The 13,913-nt window shown below is 45.5% G+C and overlaps 1 protein-coding gene and 1 long non-coding RNA gene across 10 annotated transcripts in view; one reads left to right on the top strand and one right to left on the bottom strand.

The window, feature by feature from the left end:
• Window positions 1-5,195, bottom strand: part of KDM6A (lysine demethylase 6A) — a 280,386-nt gene extending 275,191 nt beyond the window's left edge. For 4 of the 9 annotated variants that reach the window (XM_073358944.1, XM_073358964.1, XM_073359031.1 and 1 more), the window contains exons 1-2: window positions 4,570-4,889; window positions 4,297-4,360 (exon numbers count right to left, since the gene is read on the bottom strand). In XM_073358944.1, the coding sequence (XP_073215045.1) occupies window positions 4,297-4,360; window positions 4,570-4,733 (228 nt within the window). In that variant the 5' untranslated portion in view covers window positions 4,734-4,889. Of the gene's footprint in view, window positions 1-4,296; window positions 4,361-4,569 lie in introns of those variants that run through there. The other 5 variants (XM_073358982.1, XM_073358975.1, XM_073358991.1 and 2 more) reach the window with 3 other exon arrangements.
• LOC140917047 (uncharacterized) lies at window positions 3,260-13,684 on the top strand. The gene is made up of 3 exons (XR_012160701.1): window positions 3,260-3,714; window positions 9,176-9,470; window positions 9,654-13,684. It is a non-coding gene; the product is annotated as an uncharacterized lncRNA (long non-coding RNA).
• Window positions 13,685-13,913: the final 229 nt, after the last annotated feature.

The following is a 13,913-nucleotide window of genomic DNA, read 5'->3' as shown; positions in this document are numbered from 1 at the left end:
AATTATTTTCCCTGTTTGTGTGGGGCGTCTTCCCAACAGGGGAGATGCACACTTTCATAATAGAAACTGTATAAAACTTGTGAGGAGACTGAAGCACAGATGTAGTATATGAAACTACTTTTATTTTATTTTTTAAATAAATTAGACTTCAAGTTGCCTGTCTTTAAATAATAAAATGCTTTATTTTGAACAGTATATTCCAAACTGATTAGACTCAATGAATTGGGGAGTTAGTAACAGTCCTGAACCCAATATATTACATAAGCTGCAGCATTCTAACACAAAAACCAAAAAATTACATCTTATTAAATAAAGGTTTGTCACAAGGAATAAACGTCAACTTTGACTAAATACCACAAGAACATTAAAAAGGGCTTCCCTCGCAATCTAGTTCCAATATTGTAATTATTCCCCTCTCCAAGTATTTTTTTTAAGCCTTCACTGCCTGAGAAAAGCAGGAACAAGGGAAGGAAAGTATCAGATGTATTCAAACTCCGGGAGACATCAAGATACCATAGAGTGTCTTTTGCACCTTCAGGTATAACCTTCTAGTGAACATCTGAGAGAGATTTCCTATAAAAGTGGTTGCAGCGCACCAATAACGAGGATCTCAGCATTTCAATAAGGATATAAGAGCCTTCCAGCCTATCCCCAGGCTCTCCCCACCCCACAAAAAGCCATACTAATCGCAGAGATTGAAAGCACACCTTCCAAACTAATATTTTCAGGATTCATTGTTGCAAAATAAAGTTGAAAGTTTTGAGAACAGTAATTCTTCAGTTTTATATCACCACACAATAATGCCAACATACACAATTATGTAATACAAAGTTTCAATTCTGTCCAGCCTATAATGCATGCAATACATTGTTCAGTGACATAACATGCATCTACTCTAGACTTTCAATATGCCACAGAACACAAGGTGTGCCGGACCAATATTATACACACCATTCTGATGTGCTAAGTGTGAGGGCAGCACCCAATGAAATTCATTCTACAATGACATCCTACAGAGCATTACCACCTTACAAGACAGGAGCTCTAGGGTCAGACTATACTCCTTATTCTCAGCAAGTGCTCAGAAGGAGAAAGGAATAAACTCCCTCCTAGGTGGAGCACAGGACTGTCTTCTCCCTCCCCTTTGAGAATTTTTTAATCTCAGGGAGGCTATCAGAAATAAGCAGGACCATGACCCTACCTTCTTCGCAATCTAGCGAGTAGAGCTTGCCAGACATAGAAGGGGTAATCACATTGCAACCACCATCTATGAATGGGAACATCAGTAAGAATTCTGCCTCTAAGGGTATGTCTACACTGCAATTCGACACCCGCAGCCAGACTGTGCCAGGTGACTCGGGCTAAGGGGCTGTTTAATTGCAGTGTAAAGTTCAGGCTCAGCAGCCTGTGCTCTGGGAACCTCCTACCTCACAGGGGTCCTAGAACCCGGACTCCAGGGCAAGCCCGAACGTCTACACCACAATTAAACAGCCCCTTAGCCCAAGCTCGCGTTAGCTGGCAGAGGCCAGCTGTGGGTTTTTAAATGCAATGTAGACATACTCTAAGACAATTCCTCCTGCAACAGCATGACTCCACGCTTCTCCCAATGTGCAACTGTGAGTAAACAGCACAACAGAGTCCTTAATGTTTTACTAGTGAATTCCGAATTATGAAGATAGGATTTCATAACTAGAGAGTCCAGGAGTTTTGTTTGCTGTTGTTCTTTCATGCACAGACTTAATTAAAATTATTCTAACTCCAAGAACAGTACAGCAGAATTCGAGGTTACAACAAAATGATATATGGCTGTTGGGCAATTTTTTATTGCTAGAAGTGACGTATCAAATGCTGATGACCTGTTCCATCATCCAGCCTAAATCCCTCCCAGTGCAGGACTAGATCTAACAGTATATACGTAGGCGCGAGAAGTGACCAAAGCATAAGAGGTGCATTTTAAATTATATTAACTTTGAATCATGCTAGGACAGCAACTTAAACAAAAACAATCTTGAAGTAACACCAAGCTAAATTTGTACATAGAATGAAATTGTTTTTTGCATGGATTTCTTGCCAAATACTTTGTATCAAATAGTAACATTCTCATTATTTTACTCTCCAAATAATTCTCTTGATTTGTCATTTAGAAATGACATATTTTAGTCAGAAATCATTTCACAAGGTAACCCGCATCTTACGTATTTCCAATATGCAGAGCCAGAAAATGTTACAAGGAAAATTCAGTTAGAAGGTTAGGATATTTGCCTATTTATAATAATTTTACAGACTGTGTGTGTTCACATAATAAAAAGGTAACATTAATGCATCTGTAGAAGTCTGCTTCAAAAGTCACAAAATATACCACATTATATAGCAATATGTCTGATACAATAAACACTAAACATTAAATTAATCTATTTAAATTAAAATACAAGTACATAGGATGGCAAGAATCAAAGCTTAGCATTTAGAACCGAATTTGCTTTACTACTTGATTTCACAAAACACAGACAAGGTAACGTACTGAAGTGGCAAGAGACCTGCAAGGAATAGCATAAAAAAAAAAAGTAGGATGTTTAAGTGTTCTCACAAACTCCACCTCAAAGTCAGTTTCTAGTGATTCTCAGTACTATTTAAATGTGCCTATTATAACATCTACATATTAGATGTCAATTAAAAATAATAAAAATATAAGTGATTTGATGTCATGCTCCCATCTTATAGATATATTGAAAAGTTTGTAAATAACTTTAAAACTCATAAGCAACAAGCAAAATCTTATTTTGTAAAACATAAGCCCAAAGAAAACTGTTTTTGAAAAAATTCTAATATTAAGCTTTGCCGTTATGCCAGAAAGAAATTAATCCCATATTCAGGCCTAAAAATACTGAATTCAACACATGTGGAGGTATGGTTTCAAAATCAGACAAGAGTAATGGAAAGGACACATTCATGTAAAAACATTCACATCCAGCATGGACACAATAGCATGAGAGAAGTGTCAAATGTAAAGCTACTAAATCCAAAGTAGAAACCAGAGGAATATCAAATAGCCCAGTTGCAGCAATAGATATTGAGCTATTAATGGGTTCGAATTATTTTGTACACAAATGTTTTCCTCCTGTTTTCAGTCTTAAGATACAAACTGACAGATACTCCAGCTGCACAGCCTTTGTCACTAGCTTGTGAATGGGAAGCTAAATGTGCTACAGGTTGATAAGGATATGCTAGCTCGGCAAACGCTGTATTCTACGTTAGGAAAGCAACGAGAAAAATCTTGCAATGCGCAAGAGAGTTTGCCTGAACCACAGTGGGGGTCTACACATTTAAGCCGATGTGTATATTCATTCCTACTATTTATTTCCCTGTTTACCTCCCCCTCCCCTTTCTCTTTCTCCTCCCTGTCCGGCCATCTTGGGCCGACAGGAGCAGCCATTACTTAACTAAATGACAGGGCCAACAACTTTTCACAGAAACAAACGTGTGCGTATAAAGCCCAGGCAGGTTTCAGACTGTGCCATTCCCTGGGAGCAGCGCAGGAGCGGGGCGGCCGGGGCAGAAGGGGAGTCACTCCGCTAGAAGTTACACATTTGAGGCAGCTGGACCCAGCGAACAAACAAGTCACTTAACGACTGACTCCGAAGCGACACACAACTCCCACACTAGAGCGATCCCAACCCAAGAGGCCGCGTTTCCGCCGCTCCAGCCAGCAGCGGGGTGAGGGGCGCAGGCCGGGGGGAAGGAGGGGGGGCTGGGATTTGGCAGGGAGCGCGCAGCCTGAGCCCAATACAAACGGGGTTAAAATCACTAGGGAGGGTCCGAGGGAACCAGCGTCATTAGCGCTTCACACCCACCCCGTTGGGCCACCCCGCGCTCCTCGCCGCTTGCTCCAGAGCCGGAGACTCCGGCCTGACGCGCAGACACTTTCCGTCCCAGTTCTGAACAAACCCCAGAAAGTGCCTGAGAGAAGCCGCAGGCCGCGCTCCGTGCCCGCTCCCCGAGCTGTACGTGCGCTCGGGGGGCAGCTGCGGGCTGTATGTGCCCGCTGGGGCGGGGGAAGGCTCCTAACACACACGGAGCCCCAGCAGAGAGGCGAGGGGCGAGCCCGTACGCCTGGGGGGTGGGGGGGACCCAGTGCCCCGGCGCGTCTCTCCCCCTGGGCCGTGGCGGTGCCACCCCACGCGCGCGCGCGCGCACACACACACACACACACACACAACCGGCGTGCAGGCTCGGGGGGGGGGGAGGGGGGAAAGGTGGCGGGGCTGGGCTGGCTCCCTCCTCCCCCCATCCTCTTACCTTTAACAGCAAGGCCTTCGTTCTGGCGCCATCTTCATGAAGCCTCAGAAACCCGAAGACTCGGCTGGGGAGGGGGAGAGAAGCACAAGGCGCAGCGTTAGTCAGGGAGAAGCCCCCGCTCGGGCTCGCTGACAGAGCGGGGCCAGCCGGGAGCCCGCACAAGCCCCGCACGGAGACGGGCGCCCTGGCCCAGCCCGAGCGGGGCGCCGCGACGGGGAGGGGAGAGTGGCGGGACGGGGAGGCGGGCGGGCGCGGGGGGGGGGCCGCGGGTACCTGTCGAGGCCGGAGAGGGCTGCTCTCTCCTCGGCTGTCAGGCTGGCGAAGTCCTCCTCGCTCTGGCCGTTCGCTTTCCCCGCCGCCATTTTCTTTTCCTCATCACCGAAAGGAGCAGCAGAGGCGGCGGCAGCGGCGGCGAGCGACACTCCGCACGATTTCATGGAAACGCAGCGTAATTAACTCACAATCACAACCGCCCCCCCGGCGCGCCCCCAACGCCCCCCAGTGCCGGGCGGGGCGGGGCGCCCTACGCACACACCACAACTTTTATTACAACAACAACAGCCGGCAGGGAGGGAGGGGGAGGGAGGCGGGGGGAAGCCCCGCGGCTCGGAGGAGGAGGAGGAGGAGGAGGAGGAGGAGGGAGGGGGAAGAGCGCCCCAGCGCTGGAGGCTCGGGGGGAGGAGGAAGAGGAGGAGGCGGCGGCGGCTGCAGGCGGCGATGGCGGCGGAGCCGTGTTTACATCGCTGCTGCGCTGCTGGCCCCGGCCGCGCGGGGTGAGTGGAGTCGGGGTGACAGGGTCCCCCCGCCTGCCCGCGCAGGGTGTATTTGTTGCCTGTACAAACTTCCCCAGCAGCTGCACAAAGTTGTTGTAATTGTGTCACACAGCGAACCCCACGCCGCCACCGTGACCCCCCTTGCCCCCCCGCCCGCCCGGGCCCGCCCAGCCAATCACCGCCGCCCCAGCGCTACACGTGACCTTTGTTGACTTACGTCAGTCATAGCGCTCTTCCACCGCTGCGCTCCAGCTTGGTTGGCGCTCTCTGTGCCCGCCCCATAGCTTCCATCACGTCATTGGTCAAGGGAATGTTCAGGGGGCGGGACTTGGTGGGGACTCTGCTCGCTATTGGTACAATGTCTCGTCAGTCGGAGCGCTTTGTCAGTTACTCAGGCACAGCACGTTTGTATGTACTCATTAAATAATAACGGAGGGGGCCTGCGGGGAGCGGCAGGTTGGGGGGGGGGGGTTCCTTTGGAGCTGGGACCGTTTCTAGCTCGCGGGGTAGAGCGGCCACGGGGCCCCCTGGCGGGGGGCGGGATCAGTCCCCCTCTACCTCCCGCTAAGGTGCCTGGGCCCCGCTCCGGCGACTCTCCGCCTCCTTCCGGCAGCGATGCGGGGGCGGAGGGCAGCGGTTGGCGAAGAGCCGCCCCCCCCCCTCCGGGGCTGGGCGCAGGGCGTGGCTGCCCCCCTGGCACCGCCGGATAATCATGGCTCCCTCCGCGGCAGCGGTGCGTCCCCCCCCCCCCCCCCCCGGCCCCGCGCGCTGGCCGGCGCTTGCGAGGCGAGAAGTTCTCCCCGGCAGCAACCTCCGCCCGGCCCGCTCTCAGCCGCGGGAGCAGCAGCTGGGCTGCCCGAGGGAGACTCGCTATTGCCCCCACCCCCCTCCCCGCCGGGCCATGGGCGGTGAAAGCCGCGGGGCTGTGCCCGGGCGCCTCCCGCGTCACGGCAAGCGGGGGCCGGAGTCGGGCCGCGCGGCCCCGGCGCTGGGTTGCGATGAGTGACCCGGGACCCCCGCTCCCGGCCGCCCCTGCCAGGCGGGCTTGCCGGCGCCTCATGGAGGCGCTGGGGCTCCCGGGTGTAGCCACGTGGCTCTGCGCACACACCGGGTGGGGCAGGCCGCACAACTCCCCTCTAGAAAGCTCCTAGCCCGCGGGTGTCCCGGCAGGAGCGAGCAGTCTCCAGCCCACCTTGCTGAGCGATGGGAATGAGCCCAGCCCGTGGGGGTACAGAGAAAGCGCAAAAGATGAGAGAGAGAAAATCCCCGGGCGGCGGGAGTCACCCCCATCGACCTCACACGTTTATTTTTTCTTTAATCTGTGCGGTGGAGATAAGGAATAGGGAAATTTACTTTTTTTGAAGAAGTGTGGAGCAGCCTATTAATGTTTCACCTCAGCATTGAGCTTCCTGGAACCTGTGCAACTGGATTACCTGTGACAGAATTTTTTGGAAAGACACTACATGATTTAAAATATAAAATGGATAACTACTTGTGTTGTTTATTTGCTCTTGAAGAAGGCCTGGCCTGTACACAGTTTTTGCACTTGAGTATTTGCGTTGGGGATTATTTAGTTCCTGCCTCCTCCCCAAGTTACCCAGAAATTCAAACACATCTATTTTATAATTCAGTTAATTTACACATATTTAAACTGATTGGGAGAGCCAGGAAATTTGAAGGTTTTCCATGTGATTAAATCATGCTAGCCTGTTAAATTTATTAGGGAGTGGACCCTCAGCTGTTGTACCTTTGCATAGCTCACTGCTTGCACCCTCCCTCTAAAAGGGGCGAAGGACAATATTCTCAAACTCCTGTCATACCACACCACTCTTCTTTCCGCCCTCCCAACCCCACTAGAGATTTGAGTGTCTGGAAAGGCTGCCTGTCTTCTCTCTCTGGCGGTCAGATTTCCTCTGCTCTGAGGGAGCATGACTTCAGACACCTATTGTGAAGTTTCAGAGTAGTAGCCGTGTTAGTCTGTATCCGCAAAAAGAAAAGGAGGACTTGTGGCACCTTAGAGACCAACAAATTTATTTGAGTATAAGCTTTCGTGATGCATGCATCCGATGAAGTGACCTGTAGCTCACGAAAGCTTATGTTCAAATAAATTTGTTAGTCTCTAAGGTGCCACAAGTACTCCTTTTTTTGCATATTCAGAAGTGGCAGTCGGGATGGTGACAGGATCAAAGGCCAACCCCTGCCTTGGACCAGCAGGGGGAGGCAAGGATGTTTTGGCAGAGCCCTACAGCTCCCTTTTAATCTCCAACCTCTTCTATACAAGGGTTTTTAAAGGGACGTGCTGGAGATGTTCTATCTCAGACTGGCGTTCAGTCACTGAGAGAGTCTCATTCTGCCCATACAGTGGGTAGTTACTTAGTCTGCAAATCTTCTCACTGATGTCAGTGGGGGTACTTGTGGGGTAAAGTACTGCTCAGTGTGAATAAGGATGGCAGAAAGCATATCATCAGCAGAGATATTCAGGAGAGGAAAGACCTCTCTTGTTTCAGCAAAAAGAATGAGGAGTACTTGTGGCACCTTAGAGACTAAACAAATTTATTTGAGCATAAGCTTCTGTGGGCTAAAACCCACTTCACTGGATGTTTCAGTATCTCCATTAGCACCTGGGGCTTCCAGCTTAATACCTTTGTTCACCAGTTATCAATCCACCCTTTTCAGGCCACCTCTTACTGTTCTAGGCAATCTTCTGCTTAAAACTCATTCCCTCCCCTACATCCAGGCTGACATGCCATCTCATCCAGCTTTCCAGTTGTCTCTCCATCAACCACTTCATGCAACTATGCTCCCCTTCCTCCTACTTCACTCAACCCTCACCTTCCATCTTCACTTAGGGCAGTGATTCTCAAACTATTGTACTGGTAACGCCTTTCACATAGCAAGCCTCTGAGTGTGACCCCCCTTATAAATTAAAAACACTTGTTTCTATATTTAACACCACTATAAATGCTGGAGGCAAAGCAGGGCTTGGGGTGGAGGCTGACAGCTCGTGACCTCCCATGTAATAACCTCGCGACCCCCTGAGGGCTCCCAACCACCAGTTTGAGAACCCCTGACTTAGGGGGTCAAACTGAGGAAAAAAGAGAAATTCTTCCAAGCTCTATGCATGGCATAAGCATTGCTCCAGTTGCAATCCCTCGCTTTTAGGTTTTAAGGCATAGGAACTAGAGAGGCCTGTGCTTAGAGCCCCTGCTCCTGGAGTCATATGATTATATCAGAATCTTATCTTTCATTTCTAGCCCACATGATTGTGAAGAAAAGCTTGACAATGTGAAGTGAGTGTTACCAAGCAGCAGTGTCTGCCTGAGTCTGCAAACAGTCTGAAACAATTGCTCTGACAGGACGTTACCCCAACAGAGGACTCTGGAAAAAGAGTGTACCAGGCTTCCCCATACCTCCCAAGCAGATGCATCCTAGCCTAGTTGTCTCCTGGGAGATAGGGCCTAAACCCATTCCCACCCCTACTTTCCTGAGGAAGAGAAGAGGGCCCTATGCCACTCCCCTACCTCTAAGAATCTGGCAGGGTAGGAAAATTCCCTGCCACTCCAAGCGGGGCCTGTGCTGGTCATAGTGCAGGGGCAGAGATTCAGGGAATCCTATGTCATGGTATATTTAGGACACTCAATTGCCTTAACCTCACCGTACTCACTGTAGATTACACAAATGTTCAAACTATAATAATGCATGCTCTCCTTGGCTTCTCAGTGAGGTTCTGGTGCCCTGCTGGGCTCTGCTAGCCTCCTTTGACTTTGCTCCTTATTTGCTAGTTTAAAAAAAAAAAAAGTGGTATTCGCACAACTACTTTCAACAGCTGGATGGCAAAATCAAATGTCAAAATGTAGTAGATTTAGCAGATCTCCATAATGTTATCCTCCTTTTCTTTCATGCTTTCATCATCAGTGAAATAATTAATGTTGACATTTAAAGTATCGTTTAGCATCTCATTAACTCCTCACGGGAATGACAGGAGTCGTTCATAAATCCCAGAGATATACTTTCAAGTTTTCTGTGGTTAACATGGAATCTGTTCACATTCTGAAGATTTTCATTGCAAATATAAGGGCTAACACTTTTTTTTTTTTTAATAAAAGCTGAGATCCTGAAGAACAAAGTGACAGCCTGAACCCAGTGTCCATATGCTCTACTGACCCAGCTCAAATCCTATCTCTGTGCTTCCCTCACCACCCAGCTCTGAGTAGACCTGCCTACAGAAGCCCCCCAAACACCAGAGGAAAAAAGAAAGTATATTTACATTCAGATACAAATTTGCATATAATCCCTCTCTTCTCCATCAATTCTCCAACACACACTCTTCCATCAGTTGTCTCCCCCAAGATACTCCTTTGTATCATGCATATTATTACCAGGGAATGCAGTTTGTAACAGGTGCGTATGTATTTTTGCAGGCACAGTTGTTGTTTACCCATATAAAAATGTCCCCTAATCTCTGTTCCCCAAATCTTTAGGTCACTGCTAATTTACTTTCAAAAGTTAGAGCAAAATCTCAAATTTTGTAACAGATTTATATTACAATATAATTATTTTACATACTACTTTCTCTATTTTCAGACTGTTTCATCTTCTCTCTTGGAAAATTACATGACCTAAGATCCTTTCCACCAGATAAACACATCAACCTGTCACCTGGAGGAAATGGATTTCTGTTGTAGCATCTGACTATGAAAAAGTGTACTTAACGAAATTAGGGGGGGGGAACCAAGATTTTTATTGTTGTGACTTAAATTTAGCCTCTAACTTTACAAGTAAGATCTTTGGGGGCTCATTTTCTTCTTCCACCTTTACCGTCAAATGGCTTAATATATATGTTATTTTAAATGAGTATTTGAATGGAAACAATTAGACTCAAACTTAGAGCCTGCTATCACACCCATGGAAGTCAATAACGAAACTCCCATCAATTTAAAGGAGTGCAAGATCATTGGATGTGTTAGGCCCATTCGTGAAAGGTAGCCATGATTTCAGAAACTTGAGATTTGTTCAAAAGTCTACTTTCTATGTGTATCAAATAAAATATAACCCAATGCTTAAACCACTAGACCACACTGCCAAAAATAAGACAGAGTAATAACTAGCACGTTAATAAGGAACCTTATGTAATAAGGATACTTCACCTCAGATAAGTTCTGTGATGCAATATTTGAAAAATTGTTGTTGTTTCTCTTAAGTGATTCTCAAACTTTTCATAGTGTGGACCACAACTTAATACAAAGATGATCTCATGGACACCTCTCTTCACACTCAGACCAGTCTTTCCTCCCATTTGGAATCACATGTCATCCCTGAAAATCTTTTTAATAAAAACTATCTAAATAGCTTTAAGCAGCACAATACAAGTATTAGCTAACAGAGGTTGGCACAAGCTGCAAAGTGTAGATCTAGATTAAAACTTTCCCACAGTTCAAAGTTGTTCAACATTTGGGTTTGGGCCCATCTCTTTTAACTGGAAGAGCAGACTACTTACATCACCTAGATCAATGGTGAATTAAGCATCAAAAACCAGATCTACTAGTTTTATTTAGCGTGAGAGTTTGGTAATAAAAGTTGAGTGTATCATCTTTGCAATCTAATACTGAAGCAACTTACAGTGAAATCCTGACCTTACTGAAATCAATAGGAGTTTTGTCATTGACTTCAGTGGGACCAGGATTTTACCCTTGAATTCCAGTACCTTCTGCTAACCTGGATGAATCCCTGGATCCCTTGCCATTATTCCGCCAAGAAATCAAGAAGTTAGAGACTTCAGCAGCAGCATCAAATATATATATTTTGACCAATGTACCTTGCATGTGAATAATCTGGAAGGATGTATGGACATAACTAACATGGCTGAAACTATGTGGCTAAAAATACAGAAAAGAAAGAACACCCAGCTGGAGTCCTCATTTTAAAGTGCAGGTATACTCTGAAAGGGGACTCTGTAAAAGTGGCATCATGGGGGGTTATGTTTTGGGGGGGTTTTGTCTCTTAAATGGCGTAGACCTAAATTTACTCTGTTTAAAATGTTTTTTTTACTAACTGCTCTGCAAACACCTTGAGATCTGAAAGTCAAACTGTACAGTACTTTTTTAGCTCGTACCTCAACACCATAATGGAAATTCTGCCATCAGAGCATAGTAAAAAATTCTGTTGTTGATGCATGAGAGAATAGAATACAACTCACTCTTCCATAATCATACTGATTCTGCAGTACTAAGTGGAGTAAAAAGTAGTAAAATTAAATTTGTCAGTAGAGAAAGCAAATGTTACCTGGAACATTTAAGCCCTGATTCAGCAAAGTACTTCTGTTCTCCATGGCCCGAATTCAGCAAAGCATTTAAGCACATGCTTAACCTTTAGCACATTAGTAGTCCCACTGAAGTCAATTAAAGGACATGTGCTTAAGGTTAAGCATGTTCTTAAGTGTTTAGCTGAATTGGGGCCAAAGAGCGCAGATCTGTTGAGTAAGAAGGTGCCATTTTTACATAGTCACTTTTCTGACCATATGCACACTTTCATAGTACAGGCTATTACAGTTGTTAAGTTGAAACACCAAAAATGAGCACAAATATGAGGCCTAGTCTTATGACCTCTTTCTATGTGAGTAGTTTCACTAGTCAGTAGAACTATTCATGTGAATAACAGCTGCAAAAGCAAGTTCTTAGAATCTTGCAGAGACTGATTCTCTTCTCATACTAGTTTTATATTGATGTAACTCCACTGACTTCAGTGAAATCACTTTTTTTTTTTTACACTGGAGTGAGATGATGTCAAGGTTCCTTCCCCACTCTGAACTCTAGGATACAGATGTGGGGACCTGCATGAAAACCCCCCTAAGCTTATTTTTACCAGCTTAGGTTAAAACTTCCCAAGGTACAAACTATTTTACCTTTTGCCCTTGGACTTTATTGCTGCCACCACCAAGCGTCTAACAAATATATAACAGGGAAAGAGCCCGCCTGAAAACGTCTTTCCCCCCAAAATCCTCCCCAAACCCTACACCACCTTTCCTGGGGAAGGCTTGATAAAAATCCTCACCAATTTGCATAGGTGAACACAGACCCAAACCCTTGGATCTTAAGAACAATGAAAAAGCAATCAGGTTCTTAAAAGAAGAATTTTAATAGAAGAAAAAGTAAAAGAATCACCTCTGTAAAATCAGGATGGTAAATACCTGACAGGATAATCAGATGCAAAACCTAGAGAGTCCCTCTAGGCAAAACCTTAAGTTACAAAAAGACACAAAAACAGGAATCTACATTCCATTCAGCACATCTTATTTTCTCAGCCATTTAAACAAAACAGAATGTAACGCATATCTAACTAGATTGCTTACTAAGTTCTAAGACTCCATTCCTGTTCTGTTCCTGACAAAACAACACACAGACAGAGACCCCTTTGTTTCTCCCCCTCCACCAGCTTTGAAAGTATCTTGTCTCCTCATTGGTCATTTTGGTCAGGTGCCAGCGAGGTTATCCTAGCTTCTTAACCCTTTACAGGTGAAAGTGTTTTTCCTCTGGCCAGGAGGAATTTTAAAGGTGTTTACCCTTCCCTTTATATTTTGACAGACGATAATCAGGCACCTGGAGAAAAGTGGATCTGCGGTCTAGAAAATTGGACCCCAGATATGTTGGGACTTGACAAAGGATAGCTGTATCAGGGTAAAATGCGTTTTGTAGTTCCCAAGGAAAAATGTGGGACAACAAGATAACTGAACTATGGTTATCTTTAAAATGTTGGATTTGTGTAATGAGGAACAGATCTTGACAATAGCAAGGCAAAAAAAGACACAACTAAAAGAGCAAAAATTGGACTCTGTCAACTTGAGACCTGCTGTGGAGGTAAAGATAAAGCTAGTTCCCTCAGTGAGGAAACAGAAGATGCCAGTTCATGCCTTGCAAAGCTCAAGGCAAAATTTAACTCTAAGTATTTTTTGGCAAGTGTTTCATGGGAAAATTTCTCCAGAAATGTGGACAAGGATTCTAATGGAGGAAAGAGGAGTCTTTTCTTTAGTTAGTCTGTTTTTTAAAATCATACTGTTTGTTTGGATTACCATAATCTTGATTTCTGAAAATAGTGAAAAGACACAATTGTCAGCTTGATTTAAAATATGTGGTCATCAGCTAAATGCCGAACTGGGTGCAAACTCTGTGATCTTTTACAAATATTGGGCTAACACTTAACTTCTTATGTTCCTGTATGTACACGCTTCAGCAGTCTACATGCCTAGAAAGCTGGGGGTGGGGGGTGGACATTAGAAAATGCTGATGATGTTATTGTGAGTTTGACTTTTACTTGTCTCATCCAATCATATGCCACATTTCTGCACATTCTTTTTTCTAATAGACCTGATAAAGAATATTTTTCTTTTCCCCAGCCTCAAAACAGTGGACACCCAGAAGTTTGAAATAATAACCCAATAGAGTTCATGACTATACCTGGTATATTATAGTAATGGATTGTCAATACTTTAGTTTCAATATCCCAAATTAAGGATATATTTCTACAATATACTTTTTTCCGTAATTTGTTATAAAAGGGCAGAAAAGTACTTTGTATTACTTTCAGAGTAACAGCCATGTTAGTCTGTATTCACAAAAAGAAAAGGAGTACTTGTGGCATCTTAGAGACTAACCAATTTATTTGAGCATAAGCTTTCGTGAGCTACAGCTCACTTCATCGGATACATACTGTGGAAAATACAGAACATGTTCTTATTCATACAAACCATGAAAAAATCGGTGTTTACCACTACAAAAGGTTTTCTCTCACCCCACCCCACTCTCCTGCTGGTAATAGCTTACCTAAAGTGATCACTCTCCTTACAATGTG

This window comes from Lepidochelys kempii, chromosome 1 (assembly GCF_965140265.1).
Source record: "Lepidochelys kempii isolate rLepKem1 chromosome 1, rLepKem1.hap2, whole genome shotgun sequence".
Classification (NCBI taxonomy): Eukaryota; Metazoa; Chordata; order Testudines; family Cheloniidae; genus Lepidochelys; species Lepidochelys kempii.
The sequence above is the reverse complement of the archived record's forward strand: the minus strand, read 5'-3'. Positions and strand labels throughout refer to the sequence as shown.